This window comes from Microcebus murinus, chromosome 4, assembly GCF_040939455.1.
Source record: "Microcebus murinus isolate Inina chromosome 4, M.murinus_Inina_mat1.0, whole genome shotgun sequence".
In the NCBI taxonomy this organism is placed as follows: Eukaryota; Metazoa; Chordata; class Mammalia; order Primates; family Cheirogaleidae; genus Microcebus; species Microcebus murinus.
The window spans coordinates 2,464,448-2,485,803 of record NC_134107.1 but is presented as its reverse complement, the minus strand read 5'-3'; the positions used below and the strand labels follow the sequence as shown (position 1 = coordinate 2,485,803).

The 21,356-nt window shown below is 55.1% G+C and overlaps 1 protein-coding gene across 7 annotated transcripts in view; it reads right to left on the bottom strand.

Annotated features, from left to right (window-relative positions):
* Positions 1-21,356, bottom strand: part of MYO9B (myosin IXB) — a 95,569-nt gene that overhangs the window by 21,217 nt on the left and 52,996 nt on the right. For 2 of the 7 annotated variants that reach the window (XM_076001497.1, XM_076001499.1), the window contains exons 7-19: positions 19,981-20,110; positions 18,546-18,635; positions 16,720-16,836; positions 16,064-16,198; positions 12,616-12,737; positions 11,009-11,150; positions 10,514-10,718; positions 8,912-8,993; positions 7,712-7,801; positions 5,638-5,751; positions 2,636-2,675; positions 1,484-1,606; positions 303-383 (exon numbers count right to left, since the gene is read on the bottom strand). In XM_076001497.1, coding sequence (XP_075857612.1) covers positions 303-383; positions 1,484-1,606; positions 2,636-2,675; positions 5,638-5,751; positions 7,712-7,801; positions 8,912-8,993; positions 10,514-10,718; positions 11,009-11,150; positions 12,616-12,737; positions 16,064-16,198; positions 16,720-16,836; positions 18,546-18,635; positions 19,981-20,110 — 1,471 coding nt within the window. The remainder of the gene's footprint in view (positions 1-302; positions 384-1,483; positions 1,607-2,635; positions 2,676-5,637; positions 5,752-7,711; positions 7,802-8,911; positions 8,994-10,513; positions 10,719-11,008; positions 11,151-12,615; positions 12,738-16,063; positions 16,199-16,719; positions 16,837-18,545; positions 18,636-19,980; positions 20,111-21,356) is intronic. The other 5 variants (XM_076001498.1, XM_076001503.1, XM_076001501.1 and 2 more) reach the window with 5 other exon arrangements.

The following is a 21,356-nucleotide window of genomic DNA, read 5'->3' as shown; positions in this document are numbered from 1 at the left end:
ATTCTATGCACTGGCTGCTCTCGGGGTGTATCTGAAGAGCACCTGTGAGCTGTCCCTTCCAGGTCAACCTTCTCTGGGGCCCGGCTATGTTCCAGGCGACGTCCCTGCTTTCGGCTGGCCACCTGAGCCACTGTCACCGCCCCCGCTGGCCTCCCCACTGTGACGCCTGGGTTCTCAGAGCCTTTCCTGGGCCCCCCCCCACAGCTGGCTGCAGGCCCATCGTCTGCGGAGCCTGCCGGATGCAGGAACGCCCCGGAGGGCTGGCGTGGGCCTCGCCTCGGGGACATCAGAGAGCCACTCACCTTCTCGGCGTTGGAGCGGATGCAGCGGATGAAGAAGGGCTCCGCCTGCCCCAGCGCCTCCAGGAGCTTGTTCAGAGACGTCTGGGAGGAGAAAGAGCGTCCGTGCTGAGCCGGGGCTGCCAGGAGCACTCGCTCAGCGCAGGAGGACCTGGGTCACCCACCAGCACGGGGTGCAGTGGGTGGGGTCCCAGGCGGTAGGACACGGGAGGTGGCAGCTGGATGTTCTGACTGGTGGCTGCACGACCCCTGGAAGCCCTTAAGGGAGTTACGGGGTCCCCATAGCTCCAGGGCCTCCAGCTCTCATTTTTGCCTCAGGTGAAAGGTGGTGGGGGTTGGGGGGACCACATAAACACCTCCTGGAGATTAAAACACCAGTCAGACTGAGACGGGGCTGTGGTGCAGTGGCTTTGGCCTCTGGCCTGCTTTTTCTTTTCTTTTTCTTTTTTTTTTTGAGACAGAGTCTCACTTTGTTACCCAGGCTAGAGTGAGTGCCGTGGCGTCAGCCTCGCTCACAGCAACCTCACACTCCTGGGCTCAAGCGATTCTGCTGCCTCAGCCTCCCGAGTAGCTGGGACTACAGGCATGCACCACCATGCCCGGCTAATTTTTTCTATATATATTAGTTGGCCAATTAACTTCTTTCTGTTTATAGTAGAGACAGGGTCTCGCTCTTGCTCAGGCTGGTTTCGAACTCCTGACCTTGAGCAATCCGCCTGCCTCGGCCTCCCAGAGAGCTAGGATTACAGGCGTGAGCCACCGCGCCCGGCCTTTTTTCTTTTCTTTTTGAGACAGGGTCTTACTCTGTTGCTCAGGCTAGAGTAAGTGCCGTGGCATCAGCCTTGCTCACAGCAACCTCCAACTCCTGGGTTCAAGCGATCCTCCTGCCTCAGCCTCCCGCGTAGCTGGGACTATAGGCACACGCCACCATGACCGGCTAATTTTTTCTATATATTTTTAGTTGGCCAATTAATTTCTTTCTATTTTTAGTAGAGACAGGGTCTCGCTCTTGCTCAGGCTGGTTTTAAACTCCTGACCTTGAGGGATCCTCCCGCTTCGGCCTCCCAGAGTGCTGGGATGACAGGCGTGAGCCACCGCGCCCGGCCCCAGCTCTGGTTTTAGCCCAGCGGCACAAGCACCGGGCTGAGCGCAGCACCACACCTCGCCGGCCCCGGCCCGCCCACCTGGAACTGGGCGCTGATGCTCGGCGGTTTCTTCTTTTTGTGCAGGTGCAGCAGGGACTTGGTGGTCCGGTCGTGCAGCGTCATGCTGATGATCAGTTTCAGGGACTTGGAGTCCAGCAGGTTCTAGAAAGACACACGGGGTCCGGCCTGCCCTCCTGCAACCCACACATGTGCCCCGGGAGGCACCGCAGACGTCCCCGGAACCAGGTGGGGCGCCATGCCCCTTTGGTGAGTGCCAGGGTGGTAGCTCTTAGGGAGAGTCTGAGGCCCGAGCCTGGCTGGTGCTGCTGGTGGCCCAAGCCTGGCTTGCGCACTGCATAAGACACTGGCTCCAGGAGGACTGGTGACAGCCTCTCACGGCCTGAGTGCCGGCCCCGGTTCCTCCTCCTTCTGGAGAGGGGAGGAAGCCAGTTCATCAAGCCTGGCTGGCCCTCTGCGCGGCTCGCCACGGTTTATGTCACTTGAGCCAAGGACTGCCGAATCCTGTGGCGTCTTGCACGTGAGCTCATCGGCAGGGCCGCCCCAGCCTGCCAACCAGCTCTATCAGCTGCCGAGAGGAACTGGCCTTGTCCCGTCTGCTGACTAGTCGGAGAGGCTGTCCTCACTCTTGCAAACTCCTAAGCCTCGGCACGCTGTGCATGGAAACTCTGTCCTGTCCCGCCCTCTGGAGCTGGCTCATAGCCAGGGACTGGCCCGTGCGGGATAAGCAGAGGGTTCCCTGCCTCCGGGCAGGACAAGCTCTGCAGTGCCACTGACCCTCCCGAGCTCCTCGCGGGACCAGGCCGGGGCGCACTGAGCCCACATCCTTGCCCGGCGTCCGCCTTCACCCCCTCCCAGCTTTCTCGAGAGCCCCCTCAACGTGCTGTCTTTTGTGCAAACGTCCCCATCTCTGGCCCTGCTTCTGGGACACCCAAACAGAGACAGCTCCAAATCATTTCAGCATGTTACATTTTTCTTTCTGGAGGGAAGGGGGGACAGCGGGGAGAGGAAGGAACGAGCAGCGGCTGCAGGTGTTAAAAGCGTGGCCCCCTCCCAGCCCACCCGCCCCCACCCCACTTTCTGAGCAAGGACTCAGGCTGCCAGGTGCTCTCGAGACGGGCAAAGAAGCGAGACATCTTTGAAAGTGACGCGCGGGTGTTTGTTTCTCTTTACCTTTGGAATGATCTGCTTTTGTTTGATACCTTTACTTTTCCTGTCAAAATATTAAAAACGGTTTGGTGAACAAAAGGAACACAGTGTCTGGACTGGGGTTAGTTGAGCAAGCCACGCCTTATGGGTTAGACTGAGAGAGAGAAAGAGTGAGGGGACAGGAACAAGTGCAATGAGGCTGCCGCCACTGCCTCTCCGAAGACCCAGCGAGCTTCGGCACCGTGCACGCCACCAGCTTCCCTGGGCTGGTGGCAGCTGGACTTTGCTGGTGGCTGCTCCTAAGCTGACAAGAGCTTTTGGTCTGGGGGCCATGTGGATGTCCCAGGAGGAGGAGCCGCTGGCTAGTGACCTACAGGGTGAAAGACACTGCGGAGGAACTGACATATCTCGAAAAATCATGGCCTTGCCTACAGAATGGGAGAAAATATTTGCTCTCTACGCATCCGATAAAGGGCTGATAACAAGAATATATCTAGAACTTAAAAAAAAAAATTGACAAGAAAAAATCAAACAACCAAAAAAAAAAAAATCAAACAACCTCATCAATAATGGGCAAAGGAAATGAAGAGAAACTTTTTAAAATAAGACAGAATAATGGCCAGCAAACATACAAAAAAAAAAAATGCTCAACATCTCTAATCACTAGAAAAATGCAAATCAAAACCACAGTGAGATACCACCTAACCCCAGTGAGATTGGCCTCTATCAAAAAATCCTCAAACCACAAATGCTCGCAAGGATGTGGAGACAGGAACACTCTTACACTGAGGGTGGGGCTGCAAATTAGTGCAACCTTTGTGGAAAAGAATTTGGAGATACCTCAAAGAGCTAAAAACAGAAATAGAATTCGATGCAGCAGTAGCACTATTAGGCATCTACCCCAAAGAGCAAAAGACATTCTGTAATAAAGACATCTGCACCCGAATGTTCACGGCAGCACAATCACTATCGCAAGGTCGTGGAAACAACCTGAGTGCCCGTCAATTCACGGCTGCATTATTAAAACTTGGTGTATGTATACAGTGGAACGTTACTCAATTATGAGAATCGACAGTGATCTAGCACCTCTTATATTTTCCTGGATAGAGCTTGAGCCCATTATCCAAAGTGAGGTATCACAAGATGAGAAGAATGGGCTCCGCACGTGCCTGCCATCAAGTTGGCCCTGACTGATCAACACTGTGGTGCTCGCATGGTAGTAACACTGTCCAGGGGTTAGGGGGCTGGTGGGAGGGGGTAAACTCACAACTAATGGACGTGGTGAGCATTGTAGAGGCAAGGGCATGCCTCTAACTCTCGCCTGGGTGAGGCCGAGACATAAAATGTAACCAAAATGTTTGCATCCTCAAAATATCCTGAAAAAAAAAAAAATCATGGGGCCGGGCGCGGTGGCTCACGCCTGTAATCCTAGCTCTCTGGGAGGCCGAGGCGGGTGGATTGCTCGAGGTTGGGAGTTCGAAACCAGCCTGAGCAAGAGCGAGACCCCGTCTCTACTATAAATAGAAAGAAACTAATTGGCCAACTAATATATATAGAAAAAAATTAGCCGGGCATGGTGGCTTATGCCTGTAGTCCCAGCTACTTGGGAGGCTGAGACAGAAGGATCGCTTGAGCCCAGGAGTCTGAGGTTGCTGTGAGCTAGGCTGACGCCACGGCACTCACTCTAGCCTAGGCAACAAAGCGAGACTCCGTCTCAAAAAAAAAAAAAAAAAAAAAAAAATCATGGCCTGATGCCCTGAATGGGGGGAATTGTGGGGCCCTGAGCAGTTCTGATGATGAACGGGCCCACGGAACCCCTTCTGGAACACGTTTCCGTTCGTTCCAGAACCTGCGCCTGCAAAGAACCAAAATGAGTCCTGCCGGAGTGGGGAGCCCTTTGGGACCACACTGGCAGAGAGGAAAGAAACCACGGCTGCTCTGTGGGCTGAGCAAAGGGAGGGCACGGCTCCTGGGTTCTCAGACACTTCGAGGAATCTTGCGGACCACAGGGAAAACAAGTAAATAAATGAAAACAGGAGCTTGGTGCCTTCGGAGGACCGGCTAAGGAAACAGTGTCCCGCAGAGCCCCGAGGCGCTAGGCCAGCGAGCATCACAGGTTGGCCCCTGTGGGGAAACAATGCAGGACAAAGGGACGTTTGAAGCTAGCTCCCCTGCAGGTGGCAAGCTTCGCTCTCCGCCGACCTGCACCCCGAGTGGCTGCCAAGAGGTCGGATGCAGTGACCGCAGATGCCATCGGCTCTGGGAGTTGGGACCCCAACCCAGGTTTTTTTTTTTTAGAGGCAAAGTCTTGCTCTGTCATCCAAGCTGGAGTGCAGTGGCGTCATCACAGCTCACTGCAGACGGAAACTCCTGGGCTCAAGCGAGCCTCCTGCCTCCCGGGACTACAGGCACGCACCACCATGCTGGGGTCATTTTTCTATTTATAGTGGAGACGGGGTCTCGCCCTTGCTCAGGCTGGTCTCAAACTCCTGGCCTCACGTGATCCTCCCGGCCCTGGCCTCCCAGAGTTGCTGGGATTACAGGTGCGAGCCGCCACGCCCAGCCTCCCAACCCGGTTTGTGTGCCTTCTGGGCTCTGTCAACCGGCTGACGTGGCCAACCCGGTGCGCAGGGCAGGGCCACGACTCACAAGGACTCGAGCTCTGCTTCAGACGGCTGCTCTGGGAGCGCTCGGTGTGAAGGCGGGAGCAAGCTCTGCTCTGCAAGCCAGACCAGGGCGGGGCGTGGGTTGTGGGGAGCACATTTTGGGGACAGGAAATTAGATGCCTTTGAGAGAGAAGGAGCACTCCTGCAAAGCCGCACTGTGCCCCGGGAAGCTGGCGGGGCCTGGGCCGCAGGGGTGTTAATGACAGCCGTTTAGGAAGGGGTGCGGGTGAGGCCGGGGCCAAGAGACAGCGCTGCGTTTTTAGTGGCCTGCTCAACTCAGGAAGCCCACAGGCCCCGCTGGGCCCCGGGAGCGGCGGGGAGGCAGCCGTTGCACTTGTCGGGGCTCTCTGGGGGACTCACAGGATGAAGGCGCGGGGCTTCTGGAGCCGACTGAGGGACTGCAGGAGCCTACGGGGGTCCTCGCCCTGCCAGGGCAGTCCTTTGATGCTCCTGATGATTTGGTTATGCAAATCGCTGAGGGTGGGGAGGGTGGGGCAGGTGCAGTGACAGAGAGAAGACAGAGTTAGAGTCGCAGGCCCACCACCTTGGGGTCCCCAGTGCCACTGGGGCCGTCCCTAGGCCACTGGAGCTGAAACACGCATAGCTCGTGATCAAGGCCGCCTCTCCTTCCTCTCGAGAACGGGGACTGCCGGGCCGGCCTTCCCAGGCTGGGGGGCCTGTGGACTGGGCAGCACGGATCACTGGATTCTTTTCCATCAATCATTTCCACTGGGTTGTTTAATTTCAATTGATCCCTTTTAGCTGGATCATTGAAAAAAATCTCCTTTTGAGGCGCTTAAGAGCCTTTTGAGATTTTTTTTTTTTTGAGACAGAGTCTCACTCTGTTGTCCAGACTAGAGTGCCGTGGCATCAGCCTAGCTCACAGCAACCTCAGACTCCTGGGCTCAAGCCATCCTCCTGCCTCAGCCTCCCGAGTAGCTGGGACTATAGGTATGTGCCACCATGCCCAGCTGATTTTTCTATTTTTAGTAGAGACCGGGTCTTGCTCTTGCTCAGGCTGGTCTCAAACTCCTGACTTTGAGCCCAGGACTTTGAGGTTGCTGTGAGCTAGGCTGACGCCACAGCACTGTAGCCCGGGCAACAGAGTGAGACTCTGTCTCAAAAAAAAAAAGACCAGCCTTTTGAGATCATTAAAGAGCAGCCAGGGGCTACTCAGGAACAAAGACCCTAGGGTCTCTGTTGGGGGAACAAATTAGTTTCTTGTCCACGATTCTGTGGCTAGGTGTCAACCTCCTTGTTGGCTTCACAAAGGTCTTTGGGAGAATTTTTTTTTTTGAGACAGGGTCTTGCTCTGTCTCCCAAGGCTGGACTACAGCAGCGTGATCATAGCTCACTGCAACCTTAAATTCCTGGGCTCAAGTGATCCTCCCACTCAGCCTCCCTAGTAGCTGGGACTACAGGCACGTGCCACCACACCTGGCTAATTTTTAAAAATTTTTGTAGAGGCAGGGTCTGGCTATGTTGGCCAGGCTAGTTCTGAACTCCTGGACCCTAGCGATCCTCCTGCCTTGGCCTCCCAAAGTGCCCGGATTAACAGCCACTGTGCCCCGCCAGGAATGAATCTGAATATAGGAGCCATGAGTTTAACGTTCTCCCCTGGGCGGGCCAGGCTGCCCGCCTGCCTAGATGTTGGCCAATGTCTGGGAATATCTGTGGCTTTTACAACTGGGGCGAGTATTCCTGGCATTTGGTGGGTGGAGCCCAGGGACGCTGCTCCACCCTCTCCAATGTAGAGGGTGGGCCCAACCCCAGAGCGTGGTCCAGCCTAGTGACTCTACGGGGACAGTCACCCCAAAGCACTCGATCTTATTGGCTTCATTTTGCTCGACCATACGCTGTGTGCCCAAACTTTGGCCCCGACGTGTGGGAACGAGACCGCTACAGAGAACCAAATCGGACGCTTTCAACGTATCAGTGGGGAGTGTCTACGGGACGAATGTCTTTCAGAGAACTTCTGGGGACGAGGTTCTGATTTTCACTGGCTTGTTTCTGAAATTCCTCATTCCGGGCATTTAAAACACATGTTTAAGCTCCAGGCGGCCGGCCTGGAAGGACCCCAGTCCGCACGCAGCCCCGTGTGCCATGCACCATGCCGAGTGCCCGCACTTACCTGTGCTCCCTACCCCTCCAGGAAGGCACAGAGCAAAAGACAACACAGGGGACTCATGTCATCTCCACGCTCAGAGTGGTCAGCGCACCGGCCACAGCTCGGAACGAGGCTGACGGCTTTGGCGCCCCCGCCCCCTGCCCCTCTGCCCCCGCCGGGCGTGGCGGGGGGGTCCTCCGCAGGTCCTGGCGCCGCGGGGATGGCCGGCCCTCTCCTTGCCCGGGCGCAGCGCTGAGCACCTGGGGAGGGTGCTGCCTCTCCGTGTGCCTCCCTGGCGTCGGGACCCGAGGCCTCGCGGCTACTTACTTCTTGCTTTCATAGAAAGCAATGATGTCCTCAAAAGCGTTAATATCGAACTCCTCAGAGCCGTCAAATGAGAAATCTAGCATTGAGCAGCTGCAAGGGAGAAGCTGTATAAACTCACCCCGCCCCCCGGGTGGGACCCGCAGCCCCGGCCGGGCCTGGGGAAGACGGACGCTGCTTCAGTGACTGTGAGGGGTCAGAGGCCACTCTGTCTTTGCAGGGAAGAGGACCAAACAACCACCACCACCAAACAAAAACCCACACGAGCCGAGAGAGAGAGATGTGTTCTCCTTTCTTTTGCACCCATTTCGGTGAAAAAGGTCCAATTTAAAAATGCACTTTTTTAAAAGCAGGAAAAGTGACACACTGTGCTTCCAGAAAAACTACTGACAGTCACTTACCTCGGTGATATAGCTCTACCCCCACTCACGCACTCTTACGGATCTCCTAAGGAAGTTTTCATTACAAACGGCTCAAACATAAAATGACCCTTCCATGGTCAAAAATTGAGGGACTCGCTCCCTGGGAGTTTGAGTCTTGAGAAAGGAGGCAGGGACGGGGCTGCCCCAGGGCCTCTGCACATGCTGCCTACTTTCCGTGTCTGACCCAACGGGTCCCATCTCAGAAAGGCCTGCCTGGCTCTCCGGGCTTCCAGAAACGCCCCTCCTCCGGCTTTGTCATTGCCTTGGACATCTGTCCAGCGTGGCCTTTCTCCCCCACCTGCCTGGCGACAGGTGCGCCCACTCACTTTCATACCCTGGAGCCAGTGCATGCTGGGGCATGTGGAGGGTCCTTGCAAGGGGATCACAAAGTGCCCTGTGTCATTTTACGAGCGACAAGGAGGCGTGTGCATTTCTGGGTGTGAAGGAAGTCAGTCGGAAGGACTGTTCGAGGCCACCCCGGCCAGGCTAAGGGTCACGCCTGTCACTACGCAGACCGGCGTCCCTGGGCTCCACCCGCCGACGCCCACCCTGCGCCATGAAAAGGATCCTTTGTGGACTGCGCTGCTGGCACCTCCCTGAGCAGGCGATGCCCCGAGGCCTGCCATTCAGTGCCAGAGAAGCAGAAGCAAATGCTCTCGGCTCTGGGCCTCTGTGGTTCCAATGGCTACTCGGTGACTTATTTAGAGCAACCCTGACCTGGGTGTAGGGTTTTCCAAGTCGTTCAATGGCCTCGGTTTAGACAAATCAAGGTCTCGCTCACCGGTAAAGTTTTTCCGAAGGGGTGTTGGCTCCTCTTGGCAGCTCTCCTGGGTGACCTCGGCCACTAGGGCTGCTCATACCTGCTGGATACACAGAGCGGACAGTGGTAGGACACCTGACAGCCCTCTTCCTTTCCCTCGAGGCGGCAATCCTTATTTATTTTTTGAGACAGAGTCTCACTCTGTTGCCCAGGCTAGAGTGAGTGCCGTGGCGTCAGCCTTGCTCACAGCAACCTCAGACTCCTGGGCTCAAGTGATCCTCCTGCCTCGGCCTCCTGAGTAGCTGGGACTACTGGCGCCTGTCACTGTGCCCAGCTAATTTTTCATACACACACACACACACACATTTTTTGAAACAGAGTCTTGCTTTGTTGCCCAGGCTGGAGTGAGTGCCGTGGCGTCAGCCTCGCTCACAGCAACCTCAGACTCCTGGGCTCAAGCGATCCTCCTGCCTCAGCCTCCTGAGCAGCTGGGACTACAGGCATGCACCACCATGCCCGGCTAATTTTTTCTATATATATTAGTTGGCCAATTAATTTCTTTCTATTTATAGCAGAGAGGGGGTCTTGCTCTTGCTCAGGCTGGTCGCAAACTCCTGACCTCAAGCTATCCTCCCACCTCAGCCTCCCCAGAGGTGATCCTTATTTTGAGGCAACTTTTTTTTAACTTTTAAAAATATTGTTTAGTGATAGGGTCTTGCTATGTTGCCCAGGCTGGAAGGCAGTGGCACGATCACAGCTCACTGCAGCCTCAAACTCCTGGGCTCAGGTGATCCTCCCACTTCAGCCTCCTGAGTAGCTGGGACTACTCCCAGCACGCACCTTCATACCTGGCTAACTTGTACCCATCTTAAAAAAAGTTTGTTCCTCAAATGTAGCCAGAGTAGGGGAACTGTGAAGTGTTTGATCCCCAGAACTGTGACGCGCCCGTTCACATCCTACTTCTCACAAAGCCTTTGTCCTTCCTCCTTTCCCCCAATGTCCTACATGAGACAGACCCCAGCCCGCCGCCCCCAATCACTGAAATCAAAGCCGAGGACGGGAGGTTGAGCCCTGAGACCCAGGGGAGCCAGGGGATCGTGTGGGGCCGCAAGTTCTTTATGGGAAAAACGGGGACGCGGCCTTCTGCCATCCCATGTGAGCAACTGTGCCAGCCCCTCCTTTGCTGGTGACGTCCCCAAAGGGCTGGTCAGAGTCTCGGGGGCGTCAGGTACACTTCCCTGGCTCAAACCAAGTCCCCACCCAGGACAAGGGACAGACTTGTCCCCTCCAGGCTGGGACCCAGGTAGAGCAGCTCAGACGAGAGAAGGAGGGCAGAGCACCAGAAGCCGCGTTGCCGCACCAGGAAGCTCCCGGGGCAGGGTCAGGGCACGCCATTAGCAAAGGAGGGGACCGACAGAGTCGCCGACAGGATGGCGTGAGATGAGATCAGATCACACGCTCCGCCACCGTTTCAGTTTGGGGTGACGAGAAGCCGTGGAACTAGACAGAGTTGTGGCTGCACAACATGAACGCACTCAACGCCGAGCCGCTCACGCCAAGACAGGCCCCGGATGTCCCCCTCTGGATGGTGACACCTGTGGGGGTTCAAGGCCCGGCTCCTACCTGTGGCCTTCTCCGCCCTCTCGGCCCTCTCGCGCCCGGCCTCCCGGAGCACGGCCATGGCGCGGATGGCGGCGCGGAGCACGGCCCAGCGGAACACGGCCACGGGGTCCATGCCGATGAGCTCGCGCACGTACGAGCTGTCGCTGCCCCGCAGCAAGGCCACGATGTCGGGCCGCATGTAGTCCATGTTCTTCTCCCGGAAGTCCTGGAGGGGGACGGGTGCAGGCGGTCACTCGAGGGCGGCCACCTGCCAGTGCCCGCCGGACAGCCGGAGCCAGCGAGGGAAGGGCTGGTGGCGGGGCAGGGGCCGTCCCAACGACAAAGGGCAGGCCTGGGGGACCCTGGGCATCAGAGACGGGGCTCCAGGGCTGGGTCTGGATGCCCCGGAACCTCATCCAGTGCCAGGCGTGACTGCCCACTGGCCCCCTTCCCGGTGTCTGGGCCGGTGGTGGCCTCGCTCGCACGGCTGCGGAAGGCGCCAGGGGCGGCACCCACCTTGATCTGATACTTCACTTTCCCCGCGAAGTGCTGGATGATGAAGGCCGGCTCCATGACCGGGGTGCCGAGGAAGTACTTGTTGTCCTCGTGCTGCTGCTTGAACTTGGCCAGCAGGGTCTGGCTCGTGGCGTGGGGGAAGCTGGGAAGAGAAGGAGACAACTTCGGTCGCGGGAACGGCGGCCGGTTTACAGGCTGCGCGTTTCGGACGCAGACCCTCGGTGCACGTGCGCACGAGGCGGGCGGGTGCAAGGCTCTGTGGGCCGAACAGAAGATGAAAGGAAAGAAAGGAAGGAGCGAGCCTGTCTTGCGCAGAGTGCCGGGCGCGCCACCCAGGGGCCTGCAGCCGGCATCGGAGCTGCGTCTGCAGCCTGGTCTGGGCAGGCTGGCGGGAGCCTACGCTCGGGGCGGCAGAATCCAGAATCCATCGGAGCAGCCCAGTCTGCGTGCGGGACGCTCACTCTCTGCTCCGCTCACAGCTGTTTTCTGGGGGGCTGCAGAAGCCACTGACCGGGCTTGGTGGCATCTGCAGACGTTTGTTCCAGGGGAGGCCTGGATCTGAGCCCACCGCGGGCGGCTCCAGAGAACAATCCCGGGCCGTGGTGACTGCGGCGTTGGCCACTCGCACCTGGACGCTGGGCCTTGGAGAGGCGCCCTGCCTCTGCCCCCGCGGTGAGGGGGGGGCCGGGAGACAGCGGCGGCCCAGGCCCCTGCTGTGCTCTGGGGAGGCGGCAGGCGCAGCGGCAGAATAAGGGCTGCCTTGTACCTGGCTGTGTCTGCCTCCCGGGAGGGAAACGCCACCGCTGGCTTTGGCACACACGGCCCGCGCCTGGCCTCGCCGCAAACACAGGCCGTGGAATGTGGGCTCGGATCCCCAACACGGGGCTCTGCGGCTCGGCGGCCGGGAGGAGGCCATAGCTGTGAAGTGAGGCATCTGCCGCCGGTGCCAAAAAAACCCAGTTGTTGCGATAAATAACATTTTAGCGTACTACTTCAGGAAATACACATCGGTGCGCAAAAGGAAAAGAAATTCCACGGTGAACAAAAATAGCAAAAGTCTAAAACACAGACAGACCTGAGCCTCCTGGACCCGGCCTCACAGGCCTCCCCTGCGCGACTCCCGGTGGTGGCGACAGCGCTCTCCTCCTCGCCCCCTGCCCCTTCTCTCATTGGAACTCGCGCCACCGGAACCCTGGCCTCACGGGGGTGTGTCTATCGCCCTGCCCCGGACAGGGACTTGTACCTGTCCCTGTGCCCTGGGGATGAGGGGCCGAGACACGCAAGGTCCAGCAGTGACTCCAGAGCCTGGCGGTGTCTGGGACCTGGATCCACCTGCCCTGTGACCTCTGCAAGGACCTGCCCCACCCCTAGTTTCCAGACCTGGGGGTGGGGCGCAATGTCTTACTGGCCACTTCTGGGCATGTGTGTTTTCGGGGTGCACGGATTAATCATGCATGTTAGCATTATGTGTGTCCTGCAGATGTCATGGCCAAATGACCAGGAGACGCTGAGAGGTTCTCAGGACGGTACGGATTTGGGGTAAGGCCCCGGGGGGCCAGGGAACCCGATCCCCACGTTTGTGGGCCTGCCGGGCCAGTGACACTCACTTGCTCTCCTCGTCCAGCAGGTAGAAGAGGCCCGTGGGCTTCTTGCTGATGAGATGGATGCAGCCCACGTTGTCTGCGTAGTCGATGTTGTGCCACGTGATGCCCTCGTCCTGGTACTCCTCCTGCAGGGCGGGGGCAGCAGAAGCTCAGTACTTCCCAGACATGGCAACACTGACATGACACAGCTGCACACAGACTGAGCACCCCTAGCCTCGAAAATCCAAAAGCTAAGACTTTTTTTTTTTTGAGACAGGGTCTCACTCTATTGCCTGGGCTACAGAGCAACGGCATCATCACACCTCACTGTAACCTCTAACTCTTTGCGGGCTCAAGCGATCCTCCTGCCTCAGCCTCCTGAGTAGCTGGGACTACAGGCACATACCACCATGCCTGGCTAATTTTTCTATTTTTTATAGAGATGGGGGTCTCACTCTTGCTCAGGCTGGTCTTGAACTCCTGACCTCGAGTGATCTGCCCACCTTGTCCTCCCAAAGTGCTAGGATTACAGGTGTGAGCTACGGTGGCCAGCCTCAAAATCTGACACTTTTTTTTTTTTTTTTTTTTTTGAGACAGTGTCTCACCTTGTTGCCCAGGCTAGGGTGAGTGCCGTGGCGCCAGCCTGGCTCACAGCAACCTCAATCTCCTGGGCTCAGCGATCCTACTGCCTCAGCCTCCCGAGTAGCTGGGACTACAGGCATGTGCCACCATGCCCGGCTAATTTTTTGTATATATATTTTTAGTTGGTCAATTAATTTCTTTCTATTTTTGGTAGAGACGAGGTCTCGCTCAGGCTGGTTTCGAACTCCTGACCTTGAGCGATCCGCCCGCCTCGGCCTCCCAAAGTGCTAGGATTACAGGCGTGAGCCACCGCGCCCGGCCAAAATCTGACACTTTTTAAGGTGGGTGTTGGTGGCATGCATCTGTGGCCCCAGGGACTCAGTAGGCTGAAGTGGGAGGATTGCTTGAACCCAGGAATTTGAGGTCAGCTTCAAGTCAAGACCCCATATCCAATAAAAGAAAAAAACCCCCAAATTTGAGTGCCTACGTGATGCTAAAAGGCAATGCTCATTGGAGTATTTTGGATTAGGTTTGCTCAAGAGGAAGACCCCATCTCTACTAAAAATATAAAGAAATTAATTGGCCAACTAAAAACATCTGTTGGGACTACTGGTTGTGTGAAAGCAGCCACAGACGGCATGTAAATAAATGGCTGTGTACCAATAAAGCTTTATGTATAAAAACAGTTGTGGGGGCAGATTTGTTTGACCCACTGGCTGTTGTTTGCTGGCTCTAGAGCTATGCTGTCGAATATAATACAAATAATGAATATAATGCTAGTGACTCATATAACTTCAAAATCTCCAACAGTCACATTTAAAAAGTAAAGCCAGGCACAGTGCTACATGCACCATAATCCCAGCAACTTGCGAGGCCGAGTTCAGCCTGGGCAACATAGCGAGACTCTGTCTCTAAAAAAAAACAAAAAAGAAAAAGAAAAAAATAAAATGTAAAAACAGGAAAAATTAATTTTAATAATAGTACACTTAATTTAACCCCACATATCCTAAATATAATCCTGTCAACATGTAATCAATATAAAAAAATGTTGAGGCCAAGCACAGTGGCTCATGCCTGTAATCCTAGCACTTTGGGAGGATGAGGCAGGAGAATCACTTGAGGCCAAGAGTTCGAGACCAGCGTAAGCAAGAGTGAGACCCCCTCTCTACAAAAAATTAGCCAGGCATGGTGGCGCTCGCCTATAGTCCCAGCTACTCATGAGGCTGAGGCAGGAGGATTGTTTGAGCCCGCAAGTTTGAGGTTGCAGTGAGCTATGATGATGCCACTCTACTATAGCTGGGGTGACAGAACAAGACCCTGTTTAAAAAAAAAAAAAGAGGATTTGAGACAGTTTACATTCTTTATTTCCCCATACTAAGTCTTCGCAATCTGGAGTGTGTCCGGCTCTTCTCGCGGGACGTAACTCCGACCAGCCACGTTCCGAGTTCTCTACAGAATCAGCTAAACGTCTAATCGATCCACCTGTTCCTCTCTTCCAACCAGAATCATCAGCGTGAAGGATCATCTTTGCTCATAATACATGAGTAAAGATGACTATTTAGCAGTAAAAAGACCATGTAAAGTAGTTGATCAATACCACTGACCAAAGCCAACCCTTAAAAGGCAACGCTGTTTCTCTCCCATCAAAAGAACTTTCACGTGGGGGTGAGGAAGATCCAAAAATGACCTGTGGCTCAAAACATCCCCAGTGTTTGCCTCGACCTGGGTTGGGTGGGATTTTCTTGGACTTTCTCTTTGACGGACAAAAATTCTGGGGCAAGTTCGCCAAGGATCTGGGCCTCAAGGGAGATTCCGATTCTAGCTCATTCCATTTCCCCTGGGGCTGGGTGGGCAACAAAATGGTATTTCCCTGTAAAATGGTGCAGCTGCTGTTGGAAAAACAGTATGGTGATTCCTCAAAAAAAAAAAAAGAAAAGAAAAAGTAAAAAAGTGTGATATATAAAGTGATATATAATCACTATATAATCCAACAAGTCCACTTCTGGGTATATACCCAAAAGAATTGCAAACAGAGTGTCAAAGAGGTATTTGTACACTTATGTTCACGGCATTATTCACAAAAGCCAAAGGGCAGAAGCAAGCCAAGTGTCTATCCACAGATGAATGAACAAAATGTGGTATCCTCGCACAGTGGAATATTATTCGGTCTTAAAAAGGAAGGGAATTCTGATATAAGCCACAGCCTGAACGAACGGAGAAGACGTTCTGCTGCTCGGTGGAACATGCCAGACACAAAACGACAAACGCCGTGTGATCCCACTTACATGAGGTCCCTAGAGTCCTCACATGCACAGAGACAGAAAGTAGAAAGGTGGGTGCTCGGGGTTAGAGGGGGGGAGGATGGGAGTTGGTGTTTCATGGGGACAGTTTCAGTTTGGGGAGAAGAAAAGAGTTCTGGATGTGGATGGTGCTGATGACTGCAAAATATGAATGTGCTCAACACTGCTGAACTGCACACTTACAAATGGTTAAGTAGATAAATTTATTTTCTTTGGGGACAGAGTCGCTAGGTGATGGCAGTGCACCTGCCCAGGCTAGAGTGCTGAGGCATCATCACAGCTCACCGCAACTTTACACTCCTCAGCTCAAGCGGTCCCCTCGCCTCAGCCTCCTGAGTAGTTGGGACTGCAAGCACGCACCCCCCATGCCCGGCTAATTCTTCTATTTTTTTGTAGAGATGGGGTCTCGCTACATTGCCCAGGCTGGTCTCGAACTCTTGGGCTCAAGGGATCCTCCTCCCTCGGCCTCCCAAAGTGTTAGGATTACAGGTGCGAGGCACCGTGCCTGGCAAGAAGGTAAATTTTATGTGACGTGTATTTTGCCAAGTGAAAAAAAAAAAAAATAGTAAAAAAGACACTTCGAGCCTCACCTGCTCCAGTTTGAAGATGTGCTGATTGAAGTAATACTGTAGTTGCTCATTGGCATAGTTGATGCAGAACTGCTCAAAGCTGTTCCTCTCGAAGTCTTCAAACCCAAAGATGTCGAGGACGCCGATGGACAGGCACTAGAGGAGACAGAGAACGTGGTCGCTGCCAGTGCGTCCCTCAGGGGAGCCCACCTTTGTGAGAGGCGCCGGCGTCCTGGGCAGTGAGCTCTTAGGTCCGGAGGGCCCTGTGCTTGGCTGAATGGCTTTGCTGTCTCAGCTTGGAATCTGTAATTGTTTCTTTAATTTTAGAGATGGGGGGGTCTCACTATATTGCCCAGCCTGGTTTCGAACTCCTGGGCTCAAGAGATTTTCCTGTCTCAGCCTCCCGAGTGGCTGGGACTACAGGTGGGAGCCACTGCGCCTGGCTAGAATCCACTTTCTGAACAAGGGGTCCCATGTTTTCATCGTGCACTGGGCCCCTTGAATTCCGTGGCCCGTCCTGTTCCCCGGGCCTGCCCAAGGGAGGAACCGGCCTCTCAACTGTAGACCCCTCAGCCCCTCAGGCCAGAGGGAAATGTCACAGGTCGGCCACCGAGGATGGCTGGTGCTAGGGACCCGGCCTCCCCGCCCCGCTTGGTGGAGTGGACAGGGACACTCACTGAGACCGCCTCTTCCATGTCCTTCTTGTTGAGGAGGGCATGGTTGATCCGCAGCACGATCCAGTCGAACAGGGCGCTGTACAGAGACTTGGCCATGGAGTCTCGCGCGGTTATGGCCTGTGGACGCGAGGGGCGGCTCACCTCGGGCGGGGCAGCCCCTGTGCTGGGCCAGCCCTTGGTCTGCGCACGCGGGCTGCCACTTTCAACACCCGAGTTGTCCAACACACCCCTTTTCTTTTCTCTTTTTTTTTTTTCCAGACAGGGTCTCGAGCTATTGCCCCAGCTAGAGTGCAGTGGTGTCATCACAGCTCACTGCCTTACGCTCCTGGGCTCAAAGATCCTCCTGCCTCAGCCTCCTAAGTAGCTGGGACTACAAGTGTGTGCTGCCATGCCCAGCTAATTTTTCTATTTTTAGTAGAGATGGGGTCTCACTATGTTGCTCAGTCTGGTCTCCAACTCCTGGCCTCAAGTGATTCTCCCACCTCAGCCTCCCAAAGTACTGGGATTATAGGCATGAACCACCACTCCCAGCATCAAATGGTTTTTTTTGAGACAGAGTCTCGCTCTGTTGCCCAGGCTAGAATGCCGTGTTGTCTGCCTAGCTCACAGCAACCTCAAAGTCCTGGGCTCAAGTGATCCTCCTGCCTCAGCCTCCCGAGTAGCTGGGACTACAGGCATGTGCCATGTCTGGCTAATTTTTTCTATATATTTTAAGTTGTCCAGCTAATTTCTTTCTATGTCTTTTAGTAGAGACGGGGTCTCACTCTTGCTCAGGCTGGTCTTGAACTCCTGAGCTCAAACAATCTGCCCACCTCGGCCTCCTAGAGTGCCAGGATTACAGGGGTGAGCCACCTCGCCCCGCCTCAAGTGGTTTTTTTAAAGGTCTAACCGACTTATAATAAATTTACTCTTCGTATATTTTCAGTTCTCTGCTGCGACCGATGTATTCAGCTGTAAAAAAGATCTAGAGCATGAACATGTCCCTCTGCTCTTGCCTTCCCCGGATGTCACGGGGACAAGGCCAAATGGAAAGCAGTCCCTGCCTGGCGCCACACGCACTGCCTCTGGGGCACACTCATGCCCTGGGGTCTTGGGTATCTTGCAGCAGCTTCCTGGTAATATCACATGGTGCCTTGCGTGCCCTCCCCCCCACTCAGAATGTCCCCAGTGCCTGTCTCAAATGCCCCAGCAGCTTTTTGTTGGGTGAGAGGCCACCACCAGCTAAAAATACCCGCACCCCACCCCCCCAGGTACTTTCCTGGCGCTATCCAAGCTGCAAATGACCCTGCTCTTGACATGTAAGAAAGCAAGAGAAACACGCCTCCTCGGAGATAACATCTGGGCTGATGCAAAGGCCAGAGGGAAATGTCTTATCAAGATTTAGGGGCAGACCTGAGGCCACAAGCCCTGTGATAGCTATAAAGGCTGCACCCAGAGCCTGGGGGTGCAAACGTCTCTAGGAAGGGCCTACAGACACTGTGGAAACAGTGAGGCACTGCTTTTGGCTTTGTGGGCCTCAGGGTCTTTGTCTCAACTGCTAAGCTCTGCTGCTATGGCCTGAAAGCAGCCACAGACGGTATGTAAATGAAGGGGCATGGCCACATGCCAATAAAACTTTATTTGTAAAAGCAGGTTGGGGGGCCATATCTGGCCAATCTTCCCTGGTGCCAGGCACCCTGCTGTGCCACACCTGAGCTAGGCGAGGGTCAGAGGCACCGCTGAGGCTCTATTCTAGCACTTCAGGGGTAAGAAGGGCTCTTTCTGAAGGACTCTCCTGCTTCTATTTTGGGGGACTGGCACCCCGCAAGTGCCTGGGCAGCACTCACCTCGCTGAGGCTGTAGGGGAGGATGAGCTTGTCATTGACGGTCACTGTTTTTCTTTTGGTCAGAACTTCCACCAAGATTTCTCGCTTCACCTGTTTCAGGGTTGAGGAGGGAGAGAAGGAAAGGAGACATTGGAGAGCTTGTCGAGCCCGGGAGCCCGGTGTGGACAGGAGAGGGACTCTCCGCCTCCCTGCAGCAGCCTGGCTGGGAAGCGGGTCCCGAAGCCACACACCCAAGACGTGCTGCTCTACGCGTGGCAGGCCTCAGAATTCTCACAGGGCACAGCCTCGCTGGACGGCCCGGACGAGACCGTCCACAGACCCAGGCGCGAGTACGGGCTACAGGCCCAGGAGGCACTGGGCAGCCTGCACTCACAGCCATCGCTGGCGGTTCCCATCCAGTGTGCCCGGGGGCTGGGCTTGGGGTGCAGACCTCACCCAGAGACCACATGTCCCCCAACTGCTGAGACCTCTCCCTGAGTCAGTGGTCTCTGCCCATTGGCAGCAAGAGTGGGGGTTAGGGAAGCCTTCCTAATCTCCCAGCAGGTGCTCACGTATCCCCAAGAGCTCAACAGAAGGTAGGGGGCCCTGCAGGCCTTCATGAAGAAAAGCCGCGGTCAGAGCATGTGCTTAGCCAACAGAAAGATGGAGGCAGGGCTTCCTGGCCTCTCTGTGGCTTCTGCCCTTTGGGCTGGATCATGCCCCGCCATGGGCAGCTGCTGTGTGCACTGTGGCTTCCCTGGCTCCCACCGGCCAGGTGCCAGGAGCACCCCCAAGCCTGACGACCAGAAAGATCTCGAGACACTGCAGTGCCCCCCTGGGGCAGAACCGCTCCTGGTTGAGAGCCAGTGGATGAGGGGGTGGCATGTTCAATGAGAAAATGACCTTGCTGATCAAACTACGGTTTTTGGGGGCTTTTTTTTGAGACACAGTCTCATTCTGTCACCCTGGCTAGAACGCAGTGGTGTCATTGTAGCTCACAGCAACCTCAAACTCCTGTGCACAAGTGATCTTCCTGCCTCAGCCTCCCGAGTAGCTGGGACTACAGGGCACAACACTACATCTGGCTAATTTTTCTATTTTTTTATTTATTTATTTTTTTTAGATACAGGGTCTTGCTCTTGGCTCAGGCCGGTCTCAACTCCTGTCCTCAAGCCTTGGCCTCCTGGAGTGCTAGGATTGCAGGTAGGAGCCACCGCGAGGGCCAAACTATAGTTTGAAAGAGCCTTTCGCTTGAAGGGTTGAGGTGGGCAGCGCCCCTGTATGGGAAATCCATCAGGAACGGGGAAGACACGTGGCAGAGATGACAGGGAAGGAGCTCGGCCCTGGTCTACACAACCTACCAACGCGGGCAGTTTTGGGCGCTGGGGTTCCCTGTACGGAGAGGCGGCCGGCAGCCCGCGCTGGGCCCAAGCAGGGACAGAGGCAGCAGCAGTACCTTCAGAAGCTGGGACAGTGTGTCCAGCACCTCGGGGGGGCCGACCTCCAGGCCCTCCTCTCGGCCTGTGGCTCTCTTCTTATAGGTGACGTTGCCCAGGTACAGGATGGCTGAGAGGACGGAAAAAATCCTGGGAAAGAAACGAAGCCTGTGTTTGGGCACTTTCTACGTTCAGAGGACAAGAGGAACTTCCAGGGAACTGGGCAGAAATCATAAAATCAGCAAATTCTAGTTGGAAGGTGTGAAGTTTGAAAAATGCCTAATGCCTCTGCCAAGAACTCTTTCTGTGAAATGTGACTTTATAGACAGGTATTTGACTACTTTGTTTTGTTTGATAGGAGAGCTTTTTTTTTTAAAAAAAAATATTTTTTATGAAAGCATAATATGCATACCAAAAAAATCAGGATAGTTTGGTGATGTCCCCTCTAACCAGCCCCCAGAGCAAGGAATAAAACATTTCAGGCCCTGGAGCCCCCAACCCCTGAGGAACCACTGTTCTGACATCTAATGCCAACCCTGAACTTTCTTTTGTTAATACTTATTTATTTATTATTATTGTTTTGCCCAGGCTGGTCTCCAACTCCTGGCCTCAAGCGATCCTCCCACCTGGGCCTCCCAAAGAGCTGGGATTACAGGCGTGACCCACAGCCCCAGCCGAGCCTGTGAACTTGAAATTCTGAGTCCTCGTGTCTGGCCAGTGACTGCCTATGCCATCTGTGCTGGAGTGCGGTGGCTGTTCACAGGCATGATCACAGCCTTGACCACCTGGCTTCCATAAGACGATCCTCCTGCCTCAGCCTCCTGAGTAGCTGGGACTACAGGCGAGTGCCACCACGCCCGGCTCCCATGCGTATCATTGTAGGTGGCACTGGCCTGTTCGTTCTGCACAGGGCAGACGAGAGTTTCTCAGCCGTGGCAGTGCTTACATGCGGGGACAGACCTTCCTTTGCTGTGGGGGCTGCCCCACGCATTGTAAGCTGCTGCACAGCATCCCTGGCCTCCACCCGCGAGATGCCGGCAGCACCCCCACCAGTGTCGAAAACCCTGCATGTCTCCAGACATCACTAAGTGTCCCCTGGGGGCTGAACTGACCCTGGGTGAGAACAGCTGCCCCGGGGAGGGGAGGGGTCAGGGGGTCGGCAAATGACGTCCTACATATAAGCCCATTTTTGTGTAGCTTCAGAACTAAGAATAGTTCTAAAGTTTTTCGAGGGCTGTTAAAAACAAAATGAAACAGAAAATATGCAACAGTGAGCATCTGGCCTGCAGAGCCTAAAATGTTCACTATCTGGCTCTTTAGAGAAAGTCCGCCGACCCCTCGCGGGCACATCGCGGTTTGGCTGTTTGTTTAACCTCCTGCTGCTGGGCATTCGGGG